Consider the following 27,550-nt stretch of genomic DNA (forward strand, 5'->3'; position numbering starts at 1 on the left):
ATGACATTTTTCTTTTAAGGATGCAACTCCACAATGGAATGTCTCATTCATTTAGAGACAACTGAGTTCTATAGAGATAATTCATTATAGCATGAAGTCTCGGGGACCAGATTTTGACGTTGGCAAAAATTTAATTGGTCCTTAAGGGGTTAAACAATACTAACATACCAAACCCAAAATGAGTGTTTTCAAATAAACAGAGTAGTTTACATTTAGGAATGGGGAAGTAAAACAACAACTTTCATGTACACTCAGTAACCCGATTTAGGAATGTTTTAATAAGAATATGTATGGTTAAAACAATTAAAAACAGGATGTATATATCTATATATATTCTTTTTTTTTTTTTTAAACTGTCACATCAAGATGAAATACATGTCAACAGATTTATTACATAGGGCCAGTAAAAGAATGAAAAACTTCCAGTTTTTAATATGCCATAGTGTAAAGAATATTCTTATTCATTATACACACATCTGTTTTACTACTCTTACATGACTTCACAACAATAGAAATGAGGACACAAAATTCAAAGTCTTAATATAATTTGAAGTTTACCATTCAAGGGTAATGTGCTCATATGTTTATCTGTGGATGTGGGTTTTTTTTTTTTTTTTCAAGCTAGTATATATATCTTTTTAAGATAATGTCTCTATGCAGAGTGCTAGAGTAAAGCAGAGCATTCACGTAGTATTTAAAAAAATAAAAAAAAATAAAATAAAAAAAAGGAAATGTTACATGGTGTTATTTAGTATAGAAGTGAACAGCTTACTTTTTGTAAGTTCAGTGAGGTTGAGGCCTTGAGTCCCACTGCCTGAAAATACAAATGCAGCCAGGTACAGAAGATCCTGATATTGTCACATCTATGAAAAACAAAAACCACAAGGGATACATGTTTTGCATACACTTCATACATTTAAATAGATTAGAAATAGGCTTCCATTTCATTTGTCTCCAAGAAACAGTATGGATGACTTCTTTTCCCCTTTCCGAGGCCTCTAAAGAATTTGTAATACAGTTATACAGGTCATTAGGTGATGTACAACACAAAAATAACTCACTGTAGCTGTGACATTAACAAAGAACAAGTTGAGAGATAACCGGATAGTGTAGAACACATTTCTTTCAGTGGAAGAGAAGTGAAATAAGGATTATCAGCACTTGATTAATGTGATGAAAACTGGGTCATGAAGATGGCTTTGGAAGATTCCACATCTTTAAAGGATGGCGTGTAACCAAACTCCTGTGGTTGCATTTTAACTGTATCCTGAATCCAAAATAGTCTTTGTTTGTGACTGGGCATACACATTTAGAAACTCATGAATCGCCCATAAACTCAATACACGATGGCAGAAATACAGCAACATTTCAATATCAAGTCTCTTTAAAGCATCAGTCCCATTTTTATTTTTTGCCATTTTATTTTTAGTTGCCAAATATGCAATAATACATGAATTATTTGCAGGGCTCAAATAGGATGGCACGTGTTCACTGTTCTGGAGACTTCTCTGTGCATTTGTTTCCGTCCAACACCTCATTTTAATTTTGTTGGTGTATCAGGTGTTGAAAGTAGTTTTCTGACTTTTAATTGCAGGATACTATAAATCAAACTGCCAAACTGAAAGAAGCAAAACAGAAGGTGAGGAAAGATTTAATCTTCCCTAAACCAATAAAACCAAAGCAACCATTGCAATTAGTAGAACCGACACTTAATATCCACTTAGCTGCCAGATAAAAACAATTAAGTAGTCATCCAATTGATCAATAGGATTTGTTACAATGAGCGGTACGAAGGCTTGAAAAGCTCATTTTCTTGATTGCACGTGGTGCGAAATAGGTCCAGAATATATAAATCATAATATCGTACGGTAAAGATTCGATTTAAGTCCAACCCATTTTGTCCTACGCATCACTGGAACACATGAAGGCTTGCTGCTTTTTTCCTGACAAGAAAGGCATGAAATGTGACATCTGGTCTTAATCCAGCAAAGTTTCCTTCTAATCAAAATAGCAGCAGATTGCTATCTCTTGCTATATGAAGACAGGTAACCAATTACTAACTAATATTGCTGACAAAGGTCTGGAAAATTAAAGAAATAAGATTTCTTCTCCCCAACATGAATTAAGGACTCAACCACTAGCATTTAATACTTTGAGTCCACTTCGATCATAAACATAGGGCTCATATTGGATCTCACTGAAACCCCCCGGGTCAGCTTTTTACAAAATACCACTTTATTGTTGTCCTGATCAGTGTGTAGTTTATAATTACATTAGTCTATTTTCTGGTTGACATCAATTTTCTACTTAATTTTTTTCCCCAGAATGTCTTTTATTAGACTCAATGGACTTTGACTGTACCCAGAATACAAAAAAATTCATGCAAATAAATTTTAGTAAAAGTGCAATCTCTCATCACTGGTGTTTTGCTCAGGGGTTTTAATATGCATGTGTGTGTGTATACACAAACTACCACTTTATTAAAGTTATGGTGGGTGTAATTAACTGACAGGGCTCATTACTGTACAATTCACAAAAAATTAAGAAAAAAAAAAAAAAAACACTTTTCCCAGAACAAAACTTAAAAACTGTGATTGTTTACAATGCAGTTTAAAACAGCTGGTATATATTATAAAAGGGATGTGTATATGATCGAGGAAAGGATTATAAAAATAAAACACATTCTTATATGCATATCCTCATCCAAAATTTCTAACCTAAATTGAGAAGACTGTAGAATTTGAGATTTTATATTGGAAGTAGATTTTCATACATGTGTGATTCATTCTGCACAATACGTTTACTGGGGAAAGCTCTCTTGTTTTTCTAGCAAACTACAATTGAGGTAGTCTAAGGGCACTTCTCCCACTTTATGCTCATGACATTGCTTGAAAGTTTGAATATTTCAATCATTTTCCAGTTTGGATTTCGAGACATTATAGGCAATGTCATAAAAATGTGAACTATTATGACTTACCATGAAAGGAAAATGGCTGTTCAGTAGTAGCATTAGTTTGGTGCAGCACAAGAATTGTTGCAGGAAAGCTACACATACATTTAAAGGCATCAAGCTATTTGAAAAGTAATTTCTGTTTATTCCTAGGCTTTCACAAGTGCTCTGCATTATTTATACATTAGAGTACTAGAAAGTCATGCAACACAATACAGCCAAATCCTTTCAAATCTTTCTAATTTTTGCCATGTTTTGTCATTTTTCAAGTTAGATGGGGTTGTGATTTGTTAAATGTCTTATTTCAAAAGCCCTAAGAAAAATGTATAAAATTTACACTTTTTTTGGTCTCTGCTTTAGATCTCAATAACTAAATTAAAAGCAATTTGGAATTAAAAACAAATCTCAAATATTCCCCAATTAAAGAACATAAAGAATGGAGAAAAAAAATATATAAAGTAGACGGTTAGATAATTAGATAAATAGGAGACTTAATATTTAAATCATCATTACTAAAAAATAGGATTGAAAAAAAAAAAGGTAAATTCTCCCAAATTGTATTCTTTGGACTAAATGTACCTGTTTAAATAGGAGTTCCACAAATGTACCCACAGAACTTAAATATTTACACTGTGTTTGTTATATTCTCTGCATGTTTTCTTTAAACAAAATTCCATTTATGTAATGTTACATTTTTGGTTTTATAAATCCCTCATCTGTGATTATACAATGGTGACTTGCTATTTTTAGGTAACATGAATATAAAATGCTAGAATTAACAAAATTCTTTGTTTTCTTTAATAATTGTCAGCTTCCAATTTTCCTATTTATACTTAATTACAAGTATGTGTCTAGCACTGTTTATGGCTGTGTTTCTTTAGCTAAAGTGAGTTGAAAGTAATGCGCCAAGACCAACAAAAATTACATTTCTCCACATAGAGAGCAGACAGACTATCACTACATGCTAACTAAAATTAACACGATATATCATAATTACAAGCCAGCATAAAGATAAAAACAATTTTTAGTATGTGTGCAGTACTGAGCATAAACCAACATGGTTTATGCGAAGCTGCTATTTTTGTATTTTGTAAATATGTAAAAGTGATTCAATCACACCAGCGGAAAATAAATTTTATAAAATTAAAAGACAACAATGAAATAATACAATGGCCTGATATGCTTCATCCTACATATATGCACAGAAAGCTTTTTGACTCCTACTCAACAGGATGTTTGATGTTGGCATCCACAGCAGAATGTAGTCCTCTGCTAAGTGATGTGGGGTAGGGAAATTCTGCATTGTTACTTGTGTAACCTAGGTTTGCAAGCCGTGATAGAGCTTTTATGCTACCTGGAGGTCTCCCTGGGCTGACTTTGTATCCGGCGGCTTTGGTTGTACCCAAGGGTCTGCCCGGACTTGTCTTAAATCCAGCAGCTTTGGTGGTCCCCAGGGGTCTACCAGTGCTGGTTCTGTAGCCTGCTGATTTAGTGGTCCCAGATGGTCTTCCTCGCTTCCCAGACCTGCCAAGGTTCTTCTTTTTCTTTAGATCATTCTTTGTATCCAAATCCCTGTTGCTGGTTGTCTGTAAATGTGCCTCATTTATAGTTTCTTGTGTCTGACAAGAAATGGTCTTGTGACTGACTGAATGGCTGTATTTGTTCTGCTGGGCAGCATACAAGCCAAACTGATCAACACTTCTCATGCTGTCCTGGTTAAGGCAGGAAGACACGTTACTGCTGGGGACAGGACGCATCATTTTCTACAAAAACAAAAGTATGTAGATCAACATGTAATATCACATTTTGCAAAATATGTTTCAAGCTGCAAGTAAACATTTTTAATGGAATGTGGTGAAACACCAGAGGTAAATGTTAAAATATAACTTTTAATTAGAAACTAATAAAAAGTTATCCAACCTATGGATGTATGGCAGTTATGTACTCTAAAATGAGACGAGAAACAAAACAAAAAGTAGGTAAACAGTGAAATAACAAGAGGAGCCAAATATGCAGATCGGTAAATAGGTGGCAACCAGTACCAGATTCTAAGGTACATATAGTGTGTGGCTATTGAGTAATCTGCCACCTGATATCACTGGATGCCAAAAAAAAAAAAAATACCTTGTAGCTCAAATGATATGAGGATAGTCTAATACATCAAGTGGGCTAAAAAAAAGTCCACTTTAAATATATACATATCTAACAGTGATGTTTCTGCAAATGATGTACATATAATAGAGCAGGTATATAATGTAAATCTGTAGTTCACATATAGGTATAAGGGAACACAAGGAAGGGTGTGTGTCGGTTGGTCCCTCACTTGGTCTAAAGTTTAGCCAAAGGATGATTTGCTAGTCCCTACATATTTAGCCACCGACACACCTTCTCACGTGAGTGTCCCAAAATAGATACAATTGTCTGAAAAGGGTAACTTCTATCAAGGTTCCTCAACTAAGTATCCACATGAGAGAGATTAAGTTAAAAATGTAATTACAAGTAAAATTAAAATGTGGGATCCTGAGCGGAGGAGTGAAAATTAACATAAAGTACGAGAATTATAAGTAAGGTGAACTGCCAGCTCCAGAAAACAACAAAGTCCGCACTCAACGCGCGTTTCACCAGGCAGACGTTACCCAGATCATCAGGACTGCTAAGGGAGTGTCAGAAAATTGATTGGTTTTTAAAGCAAGCATCTAAGATTCCATTGGTTAATTAATCCCTGTTGGGGTGCGTCTGCTAAGTAGTTGTTTACGTTTTCTACCTCTTCAGCGTTTGAACTGCTGTGACGGGTAGATTTAAATAACTAGAGAAATCTCACACACATGGTATAAATAATTAACATAAGAGAATGAGTCAGACTTTTAACTGTCAAATTATGTAATCTAGTACGTGCGTAGAATATATATATATATTCTATATATTTTCTCAAAGGGTTTATTTACCGTCTTTTGCTGTCATCGAGCAAGACATTGCCAATAGAACACGGATGTGTAAAAAAATACTAGTCCGTGTTCTGAGTTTAAAGTCATGAGAAGTAAGCCAAACACTATTATGTAACAGAGGGTATTATTTGTTAAAAAGTAGTTAAAAAGGTAAGAACCCATAAAGCAAAGTTATGTGGGTCTGACACTCTTTGGAATGATCTGAGAAAAACTGAAAAAAATGGTCTATTTCTCCCAGGTAGGTGTAAGCCTATAGAAAATTGCAAATAAGAAAATTAACCTCTATTTTATAAAAAAAAATAAAAAAAAAATTGTGGCACTCAATTCGTGTATGTTATAGGGAATTGATTCACATTCTGACATAGATGGTGCATGTATAGTTAGTGGTCTCATGTAGTAATCAAAAATGAAATTAATGATAATAGTAACTAATCATAAAGAATGTTAACGAAAAGTAAAGAAAATAATAAATATCTAGAGCTACCTAGGGGCTCTAATGATCCAAACATTAAGATAAAATTAGGTGATAAAAAACTATATAATTAAACTCCTTGTTTAAACTGAGGGGGCTCAACGTAAAAATCCATTTGGATTCACTTTGTAGTAATTTGGGGTTAATGTCACCCCCTCTTGGAGATCTGTCTACTTTCTCAATGGCATGAAATGTAAGGCTAGATGCTTCACCATTGTGGAAATTAGATACATGTCTTGCAATAGTTGCATCACTTCCTAAATTTATAGTATAGATATGTTGTAGGATCCTATGACGGAACTGTTGGATAGTTTTTCCGATATATTGGACCCCACATTTGCAGTTAGCCAAATAGACAACATTACAAGAGCAATTGATAAAGGTACAAATTTTGACTGTTTGTTGGTTGATGAAAGATTTGACTTCTTTAGTGGGGGTGATGTACTGGCAGGCTTCGTAATGTCCACAGCGAAAAATTCCTTTTGTAGGTGTTAGCCATGTATGTTGTTGTGATGGTTGTGTGAGGTGGCTATGTACTAGCAAATCACCTACTAAAGAAGTCAAATCTTTCATCACCCAACGAACAGTCAAAATTCGTACCTTTATCAATTGCTCTTCTTGTAATGCTGTCTATTTTACTAACTGAAAATGTGGGGTCCAATATATCGGAAAAACTAGCCAACAGTTCTGTCGTAGGAACTCATTCAACTTTTGTTCCTCTTGTCATTTGACAAGTTATTTCACTGTTTACCTGCTTTTTGTTTTGCTTCTTGTCTCATTTCAGAGTACATTACTGCCATACATCCATAGGTTGGATAACCTTTTATTAGTTTGTCACTAAAAGTTGTATTTTATCATTTACCTCTGGTGTTTTACCACATTTCATTCTTTTCTCTAGTATGTCGAAGGGCTCAAAACCCTTAATAGTAGTAGTAGTGAATCATCCCTTCTAGACTATGTGTTTACAGTGGTAGACAATACCTATATCACATACAGTCTTAAACATTTTCAATAATGCGTGGCAAAAAAAACCACAATAAAAACATAAATAAATATTTTTGTGCAAACCATTCTAAAATTGGTCTTTAGTTCTGCCCAATCCCAGAAGTCGTTTTGAAAATCCAATCAGGAGCCTTTCAATCTGGGCTACGGGGGTTTGAATTGTTATGCTTGAATTTGCTACAGTGCAGATCAGGCTCTACCTGTGTGTTGTAAGGGTTGTAAGTGGTTAGTAGCAGATTGTAAAGCTCTCTGTGCAGAATAGTTTTGTTCTGAGCAAAGTTTTGAGAATCATAGTTCATTACCAGCTTTATTTTTTTTTAGTTAGCTGAACGCTAACAAACCTTGCAATCACAACATGTTTCATCACAACATGTAAAACTGTTTTTGGACACTGCAGGTTGAGAGAAAGTGACAGAAAATGAGGTGGTACATAACATTTTGTATGGAACCACAGCAACCAGCAATAAGGAAGCATTTTTGAATGGTGAAGTGGGACAAAGGAGGCATGGCTGGTATGCCGTGTGTGGCTTTTTTTCTTGCTTATAAAAAAGACTTATTAAAAATAAATAGACCTCATTGTTTAAGCATTTTTAAGATCATAAAACTTGTATTACCAGCAGTGTATCATTGTTTTCCTCTCAACACTATATACAGGCGTTTTGTTTTTGCTTTGGTATATTCTTTACCTGCTAAACATCCTGCCTTGCAGCTGGAGACTATCTTGTACCTGTTGAATGAGTGCAGATTTGTGCATCTTGAGAGAAGGAATCGGGAGGAGATTGTTATAGAAACCTTACGTATATCAAATAATTAAAGCTTGCAGTAAGAAGCTATTTCATTAAAGAAAACAAGACAAAATGTTTTGAAGTTCTAAGGGAATCAATAATATGCTAAATTAATTGCTGAGATGAAGCCTGTCAGTGGGGTTTGGATACTTTTACAAAAATATACTGTACTTCCAAAAAGGAGCACTTAGGAAATATGGCTCAACGATATCCATACATCCACATAGATCTATATACATACACACAGTCAAGGGAATATGAAAGTACTTAGATTCTATGGTTTGACATATCAGGACATAATATCATTCATCTGTTCCTTAGCAAGTCTTAAAAATAGGTAAATACAACCTCAGGTGCACAACAACACATGACATATTACACCTTGTCACTGTTTAACAAAAAAAAAAGATGTAAAAATGGAGAAGCCCTGTGTGAAAAACAGGGTAATGATCACAAGCACACAAACAAATCTACAACAGAATGGCTGAAATAGGAAAATAATCAAGGTGTTGCAATGGCCGTGTCAAAGTCTGGACCTCAACCTGATTGAAATGCTGTGGCAGGACCTTAAGAGAGTTGTGCATAACCAAATGCCAGCAAACCTCAATGAATTGAAACAAAACTATTCCTCCACAATGATGTGAGAGATTGATAAAAATTATACAGAAAATGATAACTAAGTTTTTGCGGCTAAAGCTGGTTCTACAAGCTATTAAATCACAAGGTGTACTTCGTTTTTAACATATGACTTCTCCATTTTGGCTTTATTTTTGTGAAATAAATCATGACACTGTAATATGTCATGTATTGTTCATCTGAAGTTGTATTTATTTTTTTCCATGACTGTATGTTTGTTTGTTTTTAAACACTGAGTTAATTGTTAATTATCTGCACAGATTCCTAATTGACAGTGATTCATCCGCAATTAGATCTTTATGTGTCTAGACTGTATGAAGCTATCAAACTTTGGTAAGAAAAAAAAATTCAAACAAACGTACATGCATTCCAGATAAGTCCGGTCGTCTGAACATGATGCAATGTGGGTTGCAATATATTTAGTAGAAAACAAAAATCCTGTGGATTCCTACTGTTGAGTCTTCTAGTAAAATTCCATCTGCAAGCAGCCACAGACCATGCATAAGTGCTGCCACCTTTGTATACAAATTTAAAGTTCTCACACCTAAGTAAGAGAAGATAAAACAAATGTTAGCAAAATACTGACATACACAATGAAAAATAATACAAACAATGTAAAAGACCGCGTCAGGCATTGTTTCCTTTTTTTAATGTTTTAGTTAGGATATATACATATATAAAAAAAATTATGTATGTAGTGCAGTCTCATTAGGCTGGAATATTCTCGTGGCAGGCAATATCAGTTTTGTGCAACTGCTAAAAAAAAAAAATCCAGCAAAACAAGAAAAAAAAAAAAAAATCTCACAAGCCACTCTGATCAAATTGAGTGCAAAATATTGCTGGGCTCTGCTGGACTACAACTCATATCATGAACTGTGAGATTCTGGAAAAGGCTACTTATTATTATTATTATTATTATTATAAATCAGGGAAACCTTATGTGAGAATCCCTGGTTTTATATTTCACAAAACTAAGTAACTGATTAAATGAAATGTCTCCAACAGTAAACAATGTGTGAGGAGATTGCTGCAGTCTAGCAAAATATAACCATTTAACCGTCTATGCAATGATATAACAGGCTTTATTATCCATTGCCAAAAATGAACATAAAACTGACAGTTGCATCTATATGCTAATTAGATATAGTGATCCTAAAAATCAAACCAACAGGTGATATATTTTGTCTATGTATTCCCTATTAGTATAATAAACATGCCTTCAGAATCATTTCATAATTACAATGTCCAAATAATCTGGAACAATCATTGAAAAAGGAGAGGGGAGATTAATTTGAACCCCCCCCCCCCCCCACACTCTGCCTCACCCCAAAAAAACAGTATTATAATAGGGAGAGATCACCTAAATTGTCAATTTGCTGTTATGGTAGTACAGAGGGTTATTGGAGTAGAAAAGTAGAGTAATAATAGTAAGATAAGTATACAAAGCGAGATGATATTGGAAGATCTGGAGAAATAGAAGGAGGGAGAAGGTAAGTAACTTTAGACACAGCTTAGGTAAGTAAGATGGTAATCAAAGGTAGCAATTATCTGGAGGCTTAAAAGTGCCAATTTCAGGGGGCGGGGCCGGGCCGCCGAGCCCAACGGTCGCAGGAAAGATCTGCTCCTTCAAACCATGCAAAATGAAGCCTGAAAACCGGGACTTTTGACCACTTACATGGCCCATAACTGCGACCCTCAGTGATTGCGGGCCACCGGAGCCGAGGAGAGGCTAGCTCTTGGAGCTTTAGTCCCTCGGGTGAGAGATCTCCGCTGTATCAAGCGGGACCTTCCTGGCGGTGAGTGGAGTGGACGGCCGCCGCTCCACTATCCTGCCCCACGGATCCCAACAGTGTAACTGATTTATCGCGGTCCCGGTACTGATTTCCCCCCCCCCCCCCTCTGGACCGGGGGGGATATCCCGGTCCTCTCCTCACAGCACTTGGAGACGATGCCACGCCGCCATGTGAGCTTGAGGCCCACAACAAGATGGCCGCCAGATCTGAGCTTATTTCTCTGAAGGCCTGCATACAGCTTACTTATATGGCGGACTCGCTTACATAAGACCGAAAATTCATGCACATGACTTTGGACAAAGCGGTAAAAGAGCGGACAAGCTTATGCCCACCAGTGCCAACCTACCGGAGAACGGCGCCTGGAGCAGCCCCAACCGTGTGTCCCTCAGGTGACACCGCCGAGGTGTAAACACAGACAGACAGAGCAAGCAGAGCACCAGCCTTGATGGCACAGCCCTTCGGTCAGTTATTTTTTTATTAGCAATACACACGGAACCCACGTATCCTGCCAGTTTTATAAAGAGCTTATCAACCGGAAAACCTTGCTCTGCCCCTGCATGGCATCAGAGAAAGGGTACATGGGACTCCGCCTGTGACATGGTGCCTGCCTGGCGCCTTCAGCTTTAACGCCTGCCGAGTACCTACTTTAACATAAGTGACTTTCATCTGACGTCCAGAATATTTTATAATTATATACATCAGCAGGGGGGACTATGCTATGTAAACTTCAAGCTGTATTTTAACCACTGAGGCACTGGAGACGGGTGGATTGTTATTGTCCATTGTTTTGTTTACTTACATACATTCTTTGACCCACATCTGTCACCTCATATATAACATATGTATAACTCGCATGTTAAACTGTTTATAACCATCACTCACATATACCTAATGTATACAAAATTTGGCTTGCTCACAGAGGCTCCACTAGTGCTGTTAGCAGAGAATGTAATGCCGCATGTTAGATGTAGGCACACTGTAAGTAATATTAAGTTTCAAAGCACGGTATACACGCTTGTTTACACAAAGCTTTGCTTAGGTAGAATGCCTAATTGCAATGCCGCTTCAGCCATAAACGTTTTCTTTTACATGTAAAGCAAAGTATAATATCACAATGTAACACCAAGCGAGAACGACTTTACTATGTCCACATTTTGCTTAGCTTGTTTATCATAAATCATAATAGTCTTATAGCTTGTTAACTTTATGTTGAAAAAAAAAACAACTGTGCTGTTTAATCTGCCACGTTATGTGATAATATGAAACTGCTTGCAGCAGCTATCGTGGCTCTGCATGCTCACTGTCAAACCATGCACAAATAAAATAAAGAATTAAAAAAAAAAAAAAATGTGCCAATTTCTATGCTGCTCCTTATCCTGCAAAATGTCCACTTATCTATAGTCTGGACTATTAAATACAATCGCCAAAATCCCTCAAATACTGCACCTTCAAAGGTGCAAAAACACAGAAATAAGTATAATCTCCTGCACCTACACGGTTCTATTAGTGCCTGATACTGATATCCTATAGCACCTTCATGGATGCTAATGGTATAAGTCCCTGTATAAACAGCTGCAATGGAGTCTCCTATCTCCTAGTATACATAGGTAAACCCTAAGTTAACCCCCTGGAGCATCCTCACAATAAAAACAAAAGTGGTGATCAAGCTTTGTGCATAGTGAGTAAAGTGCTAAGTGAAAAGTAAATAAAAATAAAGTCCCGACACGCGTTTCGGTGCTCTAATGGCACCTTCGTCAGGGGTGCAGCTTTCAAACTGAAATCCTTGAGTTTTAAATGGTGATCGATCCCACCTTCATCATGCTTCCACCTATCGCATCTCATGTTCCATCCCCCAAAATTACATCATCATCTAGATCTTGCAAGTTTAACCCTGCATGGTAGTTCCCAGTAAGCAATGATGTATGTGATTCTCGGGCGAAGTATCCACTTTAACCTTTTAGCTTATTGATCATTTACAGGTTGTTAGAATAGATAGAAATATACTAATCAGTTACAAATTATGTTATGAGGGTGGACTACTTGTGATTGTGCAGATATATATGAAAATACCAGTAAATATCAAACGGTACAGAGTGTATGTTCTTGACAAAGGGGCTATAGATCCCCACAGGTCCCTAATCTCTTTTCCAATGAATGGAGGAATAAAGAAAATTATGGAGAGACATAATGGTATTAGTGAAAGTGAGCATCTTGCAATGCAGTAATAAACTGCTGTCAATGATAGTCCTCCCTGTATGCTTTCATTTGACATTAGAGCTGTTGGAAAGGAAAACAAAAAGTGTGACGTGAAAAGCAGACGTGTAAAGATAAATATTACAAGGGTGTTAATATCAAAACACCATTTCTCCCTCTCCCTCGAAATGTAGAAATCTATTGCATTATTGTACCAGATTAAAAACCAGGAAGGTTTTTTTATCTGTTCACATGCTGTATGTTTAATAATGTATGAACCCCTTGGCTGCCACAGGCTAAAACTAAATATTTTTTAGAGAATGTATTATTCCTGAGTGTTAAAGGATGAAATAACACTTTGTGTACCGGCACATCCAATACCATACATCCCTTTAACACCAATATATTGAATGTCATATAAATCTCAATTTTTTTTTATGTTTTATAAGGCTTCTAATTTGATACTTGTGGGTATCAATGACAAATGGGAGTGTAAACAGGTATACAACTATGCTAGGGATGGGATGTAAAGTAGAGGCGCGTCCAGTTGTAATTTATACATTTGCAAGCAGTTTTTAATCTTTTTCTTTTAATAGTTTATTTTAAATTCTACAAGGCAACTATTTTATATTTTAGTCTGTCCTAAAGTGCCAGTCAGTCTTTTGAATCATTAATATGGCAGCAAGACCCTAGTTGTAAGTATGTAACTTTAGAACTGCTTTTCTTCTAGAACACAGTTAAAAAAAAAAAAAAAAAAAATTCAAATAAATTGGCACAATGCCTATCCAATGTGAAAAATGTGTAGTCTGAGAAACTATATTTCTGTTTGGCTTTTGTAACTTAAATTTTTATTGTAATATGATAGACATTGTTCTTGTTCTAAATTACCTTTAATTGCATAATTGCATGAATTATTATTAAGTCACCAAAAATTTCTCAGGAGAGTGCGTCCCAGGCCACACCCCTAAAGTATCCTCACTGTCCACTTGAAGTGTTGGGAGGTATGCTACAGTGACTATGACCGACTGTGGTATGAACAGGCAAGTTAATAATCTTGCCTTCATTTAAGATCCCAAAAGTGTTTAGTAACAAAAGGATAATGCTGCGGCATGGGACCCTGAAAGGGTCAGACCGTTTGTACCTGCAGCCCGCCGGAGAGATGCATCCTCAACCCAAGTGTAATAACTCTCCCGTGCCACATTTGGCAGCTTCATGACTTGTTATTTTGTTTACGTTGTTCTAGATAAGTGTTTCTGTTCCTTTTAACCCCTTAACCCCTTAAGGACCAAACTTCTGGAATAAAAGGGAATCATGACATGTCACGTGTCCTTAAGGGGTTAAAGGGACTCTATAGTCAACATATAAAAGCAAGAAAGACAGGTCCCCCAGCCTTCCTTCTTGCTTTTATATGAACTTTCATTGATTACAAATAATTTTCGGAGAGTTTTTATATTAAAAACTTACCTCCGTTCCAGCGCCGAGCTCCCAGCCATGCCGCGCCCCCTTTTTCGTCAAAATGACGAAATCGTGGGGCCCAATAGGACGCTTCTCTGAGAGAAGCGTCATCGCGATGTGGTGCGCATGCGCGGCTTCGCGCTACACCAATCGCGTTCTTCATAGAGCGGCATTGACAGCCGCCCTATGAAGAAATTCAGCGCTTTACCGCGCATGTGCGCGGAATACGCGTTCGCGAGCTGAGCTGTCTGAGCACCCCTGAGCGCTGGGTGGGGGCCCTAAAACTAAAAATAAGGGGGGACCTATTGTCCCCCCTGGCCCCCACCCCTGAGCGGTGGGTGGGGGCCCTAAATACAAAGGGGGGGGGACGCTAGTTAACCCTCCCCCCCCCAAAAAAAAAATTATCTCCCTACCTACCCCCCTCACCCTAAAAATAATGAGGGGGGACCTTTAACTAAAAACCTGTAAAAAAAAAAAAAATTAGATAAAAACAACTTACCATTCGATGTTTTCTTTCTTCTAAAATCTTCTTTCTTCAACCCCAAAAAAGGCCAAATAAAAAGCCATAATAACCGACGCAATAAAAAAAAAAAAAACGAGCGCAAAAAAAACAATCCATGTTCACCCAAGGAGGGCTCCGCGCAGACTGAGCTTTGCAGGGTGGTGGAAGGCTTATTTTTAGGGTGAGGGGGGTAGGTAGGGAGATCATTTTTTTTTTTGGGAGGGGGAGGGTTAACTAGGGTCCCCCCCTTTGTATTTAGGGCCCCCACCCACCGCTCAGGGGTGGGGGCCGGGGGCACAATAGGTCCCCCCCTTATTGATAATTTTAAGGCCCCCACCCGACGCTCAGGGGTGGGGGCCAGGGGGGGACAGTAGGTCACCCCCCTTATTGATAATTTTAGGGCCCCCACCCACCGCTCAGGGGTGGGGGCCGGGGGGGGACAGTAGGTCCCCCCCTTATTTTTAATTTTAGGGCCCCCACCCGCCGCACAGGGGTGGGGGCCGGGGGGGCAGTAGGTCCCCCCCTTATTTTTAATTTTAGGGCCCCCACCCGCCGCACTGGGGTGGGGGCTGGGTGGGGGCTGGGGGGGGGGGGACAGTAGGTCCCCCCCTTATTTTTAATTTTAGGGCCCCCACCGGCCGCACAGGGGTGGGAGCCGGGGGGGGGCAGTAGGTCCCCCCCTTATTTTTAACTTTAGGGCCCCCTCCCGCCGCACAGGGGTGGGGGCCGGGGGGGACAGTAGGTCCCCCCTTATTTTTAATTTTAGGGCCCCCACCCACCGCCCAGGGGTGGGGGCCGGGGGGGGGGGGGAGAGTAGGTCTCCCCCCCCCCTTCAACCACTATTGTGGCCAGAAAGCGTCCCTGTGGGTTCAGGCTTCAGCTGTCAGCTGAAGCCACTCCCACAGCAGTGCTGACAGCCTCAGCACACAAAGCGCGTTCACAGTGCTTTGTGTGCTGATAGCCCGTCTGATGTATTCACCCATGCGTGAATACGTCAGACGTGAGGCCTTTTTAGGGCCTCTGAACTCGGAAGTCCCTCTGGTGGCCGCCTGATTGACTGCAACAAGAGGTGTTCCAAGCTTCCAATGTAAACACTGCATTTTCTCAGAAAATACAGTGCTTACAAGAAAAGGCTGCAGGGAGCTGTAGCACTCACCTGAACAACCTCATTAAGCTGAAGTTGTTCAGGTGACTATAGTGTCCCTTTAAGGACTTAGCCTAATGTACACGTTTTGATCAAAATAAAACGTAAACAAAACTTGGAATTTGACTATATGTCTGTTCAACCGTAATTCACCTCTTTTATATTAGTGCACCCCCACTTATTATATATCATTTTATTCAGGAGAAATATGGCTTTCATTTAACATCAATTATTGAGCTATGAAACATAGTTTAATATGAATAAAATATTTTAAAAATTAGAGAAATTAAGAATTTAAAAAAAATGTTTTAGTTCTGTATGATATTTTAACTGTGAATGTCATAATGCTGTTTGCTTTTACTGCAAACAAATACACATATTTGTATTCAGCAATGTCTCACGTGTAAAACATTACCCCCATGTACAGGTTTTATTGTGTTTTGGGAAGTTACAGGGTCAAATGTAGCATGTTAAATTTTTCTTTTTTTATGCTACAAGAGATACATAAGATACAGTGGGTAAGCTGAGGTTCACGGGGCAATTAGTTGTAATCACTTAGCGTCTGGGAAGGAAACAATATGAAGGGTTATTCTTATTCAGTCCGTGTGGGGCTAGTGTCCCCAATCCAGTATAAATCCAGTATGCCTCCCTTCTTAAAAGTTGTGCATCTCTGTCACATTTATATTGTTTCCTTCCCAGACGCTAATTGATTAGAACTAATTTCCCTGTGAACCTCAGCTTGCCCACTGTATCTTATGTATCTCTTGTAGCAATTTATCTGTATGTGTTTCATTTTTATTGCTATATTGTTTGCTACATAACATTTTTATGCACTACTTGTATAATTTACATTGCAATTAATTATGCCTGTTAATGTGAGATTTCTGCTCCTCCTTTTCATGACTGGAACAATCACTGAATTAGGTTATTTGATCATTTCTGTTCTCACATAACTATCACCCCACTTCTCTCTGTCGATCCAGTTTTCTTTTTATCTGGTCTCAAGTTATCAAACGTTATAGAGCCAATTGTTTCTTTGTATATATTATTTCTAACCTTCTATCACATGGTTAAATTTGGTATGATTATGTACTCTCTAACATCACCAGTCTTGCTCTCCCTGGTTTACCCTCCAATTATCTCACAGCTTGTGTATATATAACAGTTATCTGGCACTTAGCACTTGTCTTGAGAAAAGTCCAGGAGGACTGAAACGTTGATGTTTATTTGTGCTAAATAAAGGCATTTCTACTTTACTACTACAGTCTCCAGAGTACACTCATCATCCTTCCTATACTATGGCTGGAGTTGGCACCTGAGCATCATTAAAGACCGGGAACTAGAGTGATGGGATCGTGGAAATATATATATATATATAATTTCATTCTAAGTGTATTTTGAGATAGATATATATATATATATATAAAACAAAAATAGTAATGCACTCCACCTTCCTTGATGTACTTGCCCGGTGCTTATCAGCAAACAGATACAGCCAAAAGTACAAGATAGCACTCCAGGGACTTCCAAGTCGAATGAATAAAACTTAGCTTTTATTAGCTCAAAATAAAAATAAACGTTTCAGTCTGTATCAAAATACAGTTAAAACGGAATTACACATATTTTTTCATTACTTTTAATTTTTAACGTATTTTATATATATATATATATATATATATATATATATATATATATTAATATTAAACTACACTTAGTGTATGTGCATATAGTTATTTTTTTTTTATCTTAAACAGGTTTTAACCTTTATTTACAGGCAGCAAGGGGACTACCTGTCATTCCAGGCACTCCCCTTGCTGGTACTGCTATGGATGGCTATTCCGTCCATGTGATCGTGATGTCCTCACAAGGACCACGCGATCACATGGTCCAGGAGGGCCGGATCAGCAGCGGCGAGACTCCCTGGGTTGCCAGGTAAGTCCCCCCATCGCAATCGCCGGCGAGCAGGTAAGTCCCCTGGATGGCATGGACGTGCTATGCTGGCCGCCGGCGTTTAGAGCTGGGTCCCCAAGGAGGGCATAGCACGCCCGCCGTTCTTAAGGGGTTAATATCTAATGTTTTCTAATGTATTCATTCTGTGACTTTTGAATAATGAAAGATTTGCAAAATTCTCTCAATGGCTCAGCCCTAAAAATAAGCTTCTGGAGAGTCTAGAGGCACAAAATGCAGACAATAATGCCAGCTATCTTGCATAGCAATAAAAACTTTGTGAGGGCCCAACCGATATTGTAGTAGGTAGTGCGTATTATCAACACCATAGTGCCTACTGGAGACAGGAGGAGGAGACATAATGGTCTGGCTGTTTTTCCAGGTTTGGGCAATATTCCTCAGTTCCAGTGAAGGGTAGTCTTAATACTACAGGATACAACAACATTTTAGGCGATTGGATGCTTCCAACTTTATGGCAACAGCTTGGGAAAGATCTTTATAATTTCTAGCATGACAGTGCCCCTGTGCACAAAGCAAGGTGTATAAATACATGGTTTGACAAATTAAACTATTGAAATAATTTTTACATAAGAAAGACTAGAATGTCCTCTAAAATGAACACTCCAAAACCTAAAGCTTGCCGAAGTGCTTCAGTGGTTATCAGAGTGTCCACTTCAATTGCAATAAATGCACTGTGCTGGCCAATGCTTCACTGTGAGAAGCATTTGATTGGTTTGGAGATCAACAAAACTAAAAGTGATGCTCTATGCATTATAACTACTTCAGATCATTGCGATTGTTACAGCACCTGACTTTCCTGGTGCCATATCTCAACTCAGTGTTAAGCTATTTTCAAACTGTTTAACACTGAGGCATGGTCCCTAGGTGTTCACAGCCATGTCCCACTGAAGATACCGGCACTCCAACAAATTCCAAAGCATAGGCAATCTTTTTGGAACAAGGAACCAAACAGCAACGTTTAGACCCCTTAGGGCCTTTGTCAGCTTGACAAAGGGCCTAAGGGTCGAAACGTTGCTGTTTGGTTCCTTGTTCCAATAAAGATTGCCTATGCTTTGGAATTTGTTGGAGTGCCTGGATTGTTTTCTATTTTAAAAAGCTAGAATTGGTCCTTTTTTGGTACTGGGACTTATCCACTTGAGCACCCTGAATTCCAGACAAAGGATTGAGTGCACTTCCATCACCTATATATGCCACTGAAGATACCAACATATATATATGATGATCATTCAGCAGATGGTCTCAGCTAATCACTACCACCCATCGCTGCTCTGGCTAGTGCAGAAGAAAACCTTTTTTTCCTTAACACAGGAGGCCAATAAACTCCACAACACATCACCATTAAAAAATATATGTATTTATTAATAACACTGGAGTTTACCCAAGTATAAGGTACAAAAAGCATGTATTCTAAGTTTCTATACTAAATAATAAACAGTACATCACATAAAAGATGAATATGCTGCATATATGCAGCTCTCCAATGAGCTAACTATAGCAATATGCCTGCACTTTTACTATAATTATAGTTAATTAAAAGTATTTTATTTTAGAGATCTCTTTATATTTTTACTAGTGTTCCTATTTCCTGTGAATTTCTCAGAAGTTATATTTGGTATTACACATTTAGCTTAGAGACTTTTTATATGTGTATTTCCTTCTGCTAGTGTTAAAAAAGGGAAATGGAAAAAAAAATTATTTAATAGCTGTCACAGCACTGTGCATGTTTCTCTTTCCACCAAAAATTTATGAGACTATAAGGTGAAAAAAAAAAAAGCTCAGAAAAAAACCTGCAGCACATTCCATATTTGGTACAGATCAAAAACAACATAAAATTCTCAGGTCCTCATGTGATTACACAGTAAAACAGATGCCACAGCTGCTTATTTAGTCCCAAGAAAAAGTGAAAGCTGCAAAGGACAGGTTTGCTTTTTACATTAATATGAATATAACTATCTACATGTAAAAAGAGACTTACTAAAGCGTTGATGTCTACAAATTCAGGGCTTAACATTAATGATATATCAACTACACAGCTATGTCACAAATTTTGAGAATTATATTAGATCTACTTTATGCATTACTAATTTCTGTATAATATTTTCCTGTACTACTGTAAATATATGTATGCGTATACTGTAAATCTTCACATCTCATCACTACCATACAGCAAAGCCGCAATACCTGTAACAGCGCCCCACCTACCAAGAGTTAGCTTGAACTGGCTTGGTTCCAAGAAAGAAGCTGGTTGTCTCCTTCCTTGCTGTAACTATCCAAGATCTGCTTTAAAGTGAATGCTGATGCTGTAAGCCAATGAATGGTGATGGCCACAGCTTCCGTTTCTGTAATGGTTATGGTGCCGAGAGTTCTCTGACTATGTCATGAGGCAAAACGTCAAAGAGGTTTCTTTTTTTTGTTTTTTTTTTAAACTGTAATCCTCATGTGTCAATGCTTCTTCTTTGGTATTGCTAATGCCGATGTTTCCTTTCTGCACTAGAGATAGCAATTCTGGCCATGTTTGGATGATTTAATTGTTCGATAAATAAGTCCAATAGTATCTATTTATTTTGAAAGGAACCTTCCAGTGTAGCTATACCATAGAAGAGAGATTGACCATGGGTGCCTGGAGTACCAAGGTAAATCAATTTGTTAGAAGATTTTTAACTCCTTACCATGGGGCAGTGTCTTTGAACTTTTGGCACCATAACCCTCTGCAGTGCACTATAATATTTATGGTGCTTAAAGTGACTCGGTATATAAATTTACACTATTTCATTTTAGAAATGCCTCATATGTCTAGGACGTCAAGTTTAAAATAGCACTTTGGGCTTAGCTTCTTTTGTTGAGCAATGCAATACCCCTTTTGTAGTTTACCAGATTTTTAAAATAATTTTTTTCTAGGGAATTAACACTGACTCACGATTCTAATTTTTACTTTGAATATGTTACTTGAATTTTCATAATAATTAAGAAACAAGGTCTCAAGACGAGAAGTCATATCTTAAATTATCTCATACGTCAAGAAACAGAGTTACAAACAACTGTCAAAACTACAGTAAATAAGTGTAATTGTACATCCGATTGCTCAGTAAATGTCCTTAAAGAGGTTCTTACTTGGTAGAGTTTTAGAGGGATGGGAGATTTTTAGAGGTTGCCAGAATTAAGACTCAATGGTGTTCATAGGTTGTAACAGGCAGACCTAGTGTGTGGAGGAATTTGCATTCTAAAATGTGTTCCCGCTGGAATCACAAAACGGCGTAAGGCGGGCCCTTGCTTTTGTTATAAGCAGTGAAATATTCCATCAAACATGTCAATTATGCCTAAATAACATCCTGAATAAACCAAGCAAATATTAATTACATGCTAAACATAAATGTCCATTCTAAGACTAATCCAACAACTCTAATCCAGTACCAAGTGATCGCAGTGAGAGCCAGTAACAATGACAACTAAAGCTCATGATCTCTTGATTGTCAACCATAGTACAGGTACACGGCAATCCTGGTCTGTTCCGGGTACAGAGGCTACATCCAGCCCTTCAGCTTGAGCTGCATCATCAGATCACAGCAAACTAGAAGACATGGGCAGCCAGCAATATCCTGCTACAAGCCATAATTGGCATGTACAAAGAGAACCTACAAGCCAGCTATGCTTGCCTTATAACAAATGGCATTGGGTGTATGTAGCTTGGGGCCACTAAGATTGGATGCCTGAAGTATCCATTAGGATTGCTGTTAATGACCGTTGAGTTTTGAGTCCAGCAATGACCTGGTTTTGTAGCAATTGGAAAAACCATTGGCCAAGGGATTATTTAAATGATGGATATACTCATACCATTGCCTTCTTCTGTTGGTTAACTGGCAAGAATTAAAATAGGGACTATAATGTTATATCAAGCAAAATTGAATTCAAATTATGAAACCATTCTTATACATTAAATCTTAAATGTGATACTATTTAATTTGATTGTATTGTTTGTATACGTCAGAAGACCATTTCAAAAAATGAGAAAGCTTTATGTATTCTTCTTAGTAAAACATCTTCTAAATAGACACATAAATGCTGCCAATAGGCAATCATAGACAATCTCAGAAGTGTAAATTACATGATGCAACAGGTCACAACTTGCGCCATGTGGAGAATTATTGTAATCCATTCAGGGGGTCAAAAAATGTCAGTAATTTAATAGTATTTACAATAAATATATATATATATATATATAAAACCACATGAACCAATTACAATCTAATAGATTTACAATATTCTAAAAGAAAGTATTCGTAATACACTAATAAGTAACGGTTAGAATAAGCAAAAAGGAACTGTTCTCATGTAAAAACCAATACATTTAGGTCTTTAGTTATAAATTACGATTTCCAACATTTGGGAAGTGATTACTAATAAATGTTTTTTGCTTTCTTTTTTAAATGGTACATAACATTTGTAAACAATGCTGAAATACATACAATATTTAAATATTAGTATAATTGGCTAGCACAAAACCTTGCAAAACTTAATTTAAAATAGACAACTAGATATATACTTCTAATGTAACAACAAATTGGCAATATTAAAATATTAAAAAAAATCGTTTAATAACCAGTTTAAAAGCAAAATATATATATATATATATATATATATATATTAATGATACAAGTAATATAGTAGTATATAGAAATACATACAAGTAATTATACTAAATATAAAATGATACAAGTAAGCAATACATTATCTATATTATACGATATCTATATAGATTATACGATTTCTATATGATGGGAAATACATGTTTACCTTCTGAGCCTAAAACACTCTAACAAATGCATATAAGTATTTTAAACATATATACATCATTAAATTCATGCAGATGCAGGCCAGTCTTGTAATGTATTAAGCCATATAAACCTTTAGATTTACATTAGACCAGCATTTCCCATTGTTTGTGGACAATAGCACTGCAGGTTTTTTTTTTTTTTTTGCCAGGAAGAAGAATTATAATATAGGCTTCACCTTTTTTATACGTGCAGCAGCAGAGCCTCCCGATACCCCCCTTGGGTATTAGCTATTGAGAGAGCACTAATAACTGGAAATGTGATGAGGACCGGACCTTCGGCTTCCAGGCCGGGGTAGGAGGAAGAAGGGAGGATGTAGGAAAGGAGGAGTAGGAGGCGGCAGAGATGTCAAAAACCTGTAGGTTCAGAGATTCGGCGCGGCGGCCATTTTGTGATCGCTGAGAATCCGGAAGTAACAGTGGGCGGAGCCGTATCCATGTTCTGAAGATGGAACATGAGCTGCATTATAGAACAGGATGCTTCTATTCTAGAGTGTGTGTAAACTAGCTATCAATAACACACGTGTGTTCTTCACATATGTGTTCAGTCCTTGTGGCTGAAGGCAGAAGTAAATATATATACACACTGGTGTCAAAAGCAATTTTACAGGCAATGTTGTGTATTGAAGTACAGAAAAAAATATTCTTGTTATATAGGAATAGCATCCATATAGAAGTGTTCCAAAATAAAATTGTCTGATTATGGTATTTGTTCAGGATAAATAAACAAAACGTTAGACATTCTTTAGATATGGAATGTAAGAGATCAAAATAAGTGTGTTGGAATTTCAGTCCCAAATATTTTATAATTTCAGAGTGTTCCAATATGATTGATGTATACATTATCAAGTTGATTGATACTCTAGTTCTAACTACTCGCGTTTATTGAAATTAAGGCTCGAGCCTAGCCTGTCTTCCAATAGAAGCTAGAAGTTAGAGCCAAAAAGATTTCCACTTATCTTAGTATAACTAAAGCTGTTTTACACTTGTAGTGCCTATCAAAACACACCAATATGTCACTTGAACACTGTAACTTAAGAAAATTACCTTAAAGGAGAACTCTGAGCACCAGAAGCACTACAACTGTAGTGGGTATGGAACCATTATGCTATGGCTACGTCGCCTGAGTTTTTGTCAAACCCATGTCAAGCATTTTGATACAAACCATACGTTACCTGGCGTATATATGACAGACAAACTAGTATACATCAATACAATATACCTAAAACAAGGCAACTGCACATTTTTAAGTAAAGGCAATAGTACACAGATATAGGTATGAAAAGAAACACAGAAAGTTAAAAAAAATTAGAGCAATATTGTCTGTGCAATTGTCATATAGGCCATAGTAAAAGTAGCACTCAACATAAACATTTTAAACACTACATAAACATATGGATCAAATGGTAGATGCAGTAGGACAGTTTACAGGATGGCCTAATCATTCTCCATTGTACTGTATAACTTAAATATAGTCATTTCCAGACATAGTCGATCAAATGTAGCAAGTTATCCCCTTTGAAGCTGGTCAGGCCTCCCATGAGCGGTGAAGAATGCGGGTGCATGCCACCATCTTGGGAAAGTATGAGGAGCCAAGATTTAGTAGCTGTAAATTCCAGGATAACCCTCACCAGCCCTGATCTGACATCTGCATGGTGCTGTGCTATTATAACTATGCTAAATTTCAACATTTGGGTTATTGGCCCAAAGTAGAAGCTACAGGGATGACCACATACACTGGAGCTGTGAATGTTATGGGAGTTGCTGTGCCTGTACTCATATCTACAAATTACCTGTTGTGGAAGTTCAGAATGTAGAATGACCTTGTGAAAAAGTATCTCTGGAACCCATGGAAGAGTCCACTAGCAGAAAGAAACCAGTGGCGAAAAAATAAGCAGAGGGAGGAGACATATAGAAACATCTGAATCAAGTGTCAGTTAATTGATCAGTTAGATTCTATTGGAAATAAGTTTGATGAAGAAAAATGGATAAAATCAAGTATATAACATTCAGTACTCCCTGTGTATGCAGTGCTGAGTCATATAGCAAGAAAGTAACCATGTGTGTTAACAAATTAATGTTTAAATCAAATATAATAATGATACACTTTTTGACTAGTGTTAAAGACAAAAGGCTTCCTACATATAGAAAGAGGGGAAAAGGTGCTACTAGACCAGTGATGGCTAACCTTGACACCATAAATAGTTTTGGAAATACATTTCCCATGATGCTCAGCTAGACTCTAAAAGCTAATTGAGCATCATAGGGAAATGTAGTCCAGAAACTATTTATGGTGTCAAGGTTAGCCATCACTGTACTAGACTTAACTCCTATTTCAGTGAGAGAGTCTAATGTGACTTGGTGGGCACCCCTTAAAAAAAGCCTGCTCTTACACTAAGCCACCCACTACTGCTATGAATGAAAAATATAAAGAAATAAGGGGGGCGGGGCCGGGCCGCCGAGCTGAGCGGCAGCCATCCGCGCTAGCTCCGGCAATGAGCAGCCTAAATAAGAAGAAAAACTGCTTAAAAAGCCCACCTGGACCCGAGACAAATACGGGCATCGAATGAGAGGTGGACCGGGAACACATCACATGAGCCTCAGCTGGAACATGGATGAATTATCCGCCCGACGAGCAGGATGAGCCCACGGGGCCTACGCACATGTGGCGATGAGAGACAACACGGCAGAGGGAGAGAGGGGGACCCGGCCCCGCTCCCCCCCCTCGAGCCGGCGGGGGTGATCCCGGCCCATAAGTCACATCTCCGGAGCCTGGAGGAGAGGGGCCCACAACATGGGGAATCCTCCCTTACGAAGTGCCAAGATGGCCGCAGAACGTGCTAGCTGCAGGGAGGTACGCGGGGTCACCTGGGCCTCCGGGGTGGCGGATCCCACAGATAGACCCCTCCAGGCGGCAGAATGGACGGCGCGGAGCCGGCCCATACCCCAGGATTTGGTGGTGGTCCAGGGAGGGATGCCCCCAACTTTGTGAGCCCTGTGTCGTTGGGGCGAGCTGAACCCCCGGCGGACCGGTGGCTGGGGAGGCGAGCACCAGTGACATGCATGAGACCGGAGAAGGGTGAGGCACCAAGGGGCTGGAGCTCCGACGGGGTACTGCAGGAGTTGGGGAGGTGCAGGGGATAAGGGGCCGAGGACTTTTCAGGGGTGGGAGTCTGCCGGGCTACCGACATCCCTGAGTGCCCACAACACTGCGGTGTACCCGGATGCACGGCCAGAGCAGGCCTGGATGGAGAAATGGGGGGGACGGATGCACCGGAGGTGCTAAGGAGACACTGCAACAACCGACCGACTGGACACATGGGAGCACCCTTGGCATGAGCATGCCAGAGGCCAAAGTGAGGAGCGGCCTGCACAGCTGCACCGTACCTTCCAGCCCTGGCTACGCTACCTCCAGCGGAGAGACTTTTTCCCCCCTTTTTTTTTTTTTTTTTTTTCCAATAACACAACGAATGACAGATAAGGATAAAGGGACAGTATTTCGATAATTCGATTGAGAAACCGTTCTTTATGTAATTTAGTTTTTTGTTTTTTTTCCATGTTTTGATTATTTCAACACGATGGGAATTACAATGTTATTATGATAATTTGTTTGAGAAACAACGCTCTATGCAACTTTAGTTTTTCCTTGCTTTGATTATTTGACACTCGTTGGTCCTTATTAAGTTAGCTTAAAATGCTAAAGGAATTCATAGTTTATGCTATAATACCCATAGGGGTCAATGATTGATGTTGGTTATAGCTGCGTATATAATAGCCGCCAGCCACGTGACAAGCCGTGGAGTAGCTACTTTCTATATTCCCGACAACCAGATAGCTTTATCATATATTAAGCCAGGCTATAACAATGCGTTCTACATGCCTGTAGCTTTAACTGTACTGCTTATATACTACCTGACCATGCAATGACTTATTTAAAACTGCATGATCTGTTTGCATCAGGCCTCCGAAATCCGATAGATAGGGAAGCCTTAACATCTGAGATTAAGTTATCAGGCCGTTATGCATTGCAATATATCTCTCGTCGCACTACATATATGACTACATATCTCATGAACATGCTCGCCTCATATAACTAGCATCCTCAACATTACCAACACGGTTCTTAAACGACAGACTGATGCTGACGGCTGTAAATACATTAAGATTTTAAGGCCCACGCAACGGGAAAAACTGATTCGAATATTTACATGCCAGTCCAGTGGCATGCATGGCTACCGGATTATACTTAGGCCACATGTAACATTAGAGAATACATACAATTATAGGACGCAATCAGGTGCAGACATAAATGTTACTGCAGTTGATAAACTAACAGACTTTCATTGCCTTTTTTACTACATTAGCTCGCTACGACATGCTTTGGAATGTGATGCTTAATTTTGAAAAGCCTATGTATACTCAATATATATGAATATGTGCATACATTGACCTATACAAATGCGTTAATGTACCTGTCCAATGCCTTTGCTATACCATATGCTGAAAAGTCAATGTACAACTAAATTATCCTATTGCTTGTTTATTTTGATTTACATGCCTCTGCGCAGGCAACCATATGTTATTTTCAGATTCGTAATATGTCTGCTCACGCTTTTCTGTTTGCGACATTAATAAACATATTTAAAACAAATTGAAAAAAAAAAAAATATATATAAAGAAATAAGTAGATGACAAGGACTACTATAACAAGGACTGAACGTCCAGTCAAAGGATGCTATTTTCTCGCAGTGTTAGTTCACTGTTGCAAGATTTACGGCAATGAATACTGACACCTAAGATATGCCGTGTTCAAGCGTACAGAACCCCTGACGCGCGCGTTTCTCCAAAGTATCTCATCAGAGGGGAGCTCTGATGAG

At 38.2% G+C, this 27,550-nt stretch overlaps 1 protein-coding gene across 3 annotated transcripts; it reads right to left on the reverse strand.

Annotated features, from left to right (window-relative positions):
- Positions 1-404: 404 nt before the first annotated feature.
- On the reverse strand, positions 405-23,069 carry C3H5orf24 (chromosome 3 C5orf24 homolog). 3 transcript variants are annotated; one of them, XM_063447466.1, is made up of 4 exons: positions 22,853-23,069; positions 9,153-9,334; positions 4,305-4,713; positions 405-1,618 (listed from the first exon to the last, which is right to left on the reverse strand). In XM_063447466.1, the coding sequence occupies exons 2-4, from the start codon at positions 9,183-9,185 to the stop codon at positions 1,599-1,601; spliced, it is 462 nt and encodes a 153-aa protein (XP_063303536.1). In that variant the 5' UTR covers positions 9,186-9,334; positions 22,853-23,069; the 3' UTR covers positions 405-1,598. The 3 variants fall into 3 exon arrangements, with proteins under 3 accessions (XP_063303536.1, XP_063303535.1, XP_063303534.1); XM_063447465.1 differs by having other exon boundaries at positions 405-1,943; XM_063447464.1 differs by having other exon boundaries at positions 405-4,713.
- Positions 23,070-27,550: the final 4,481 nt, after the last annotated feature.

Source organism: Pelobates fuscus, chromosome 3 (assembly GCF_036172605.1).
Source record: "Pelobates fuscus isolate aPelFus1 chromosome 3, aPelFus1.pri, whole genome shotgun sequence".
Lineage (NCBI taxonomy): Eukaryota > Metazoa > Chordata > Amphibia > Anura > Pelobatidae > Pelobates > Pelobates fuscus.

Excerpts from the sequence above, each read along its gene's own strand:
- C3H5orf24 (XM_063447464.1), bottom strand. The coding sequence starts at position 9,185 with ATGTTCAGACGACCGGACTTATCTGGAATGCAT. Across the intron at positions 4,714-9,152 it reads CGGACTTATCTGGAATGCAT|AAAATGATGCGTCCTGTCCC; the intron begins GTACGTTTGTTT and ends TTGTTTTTGTAG.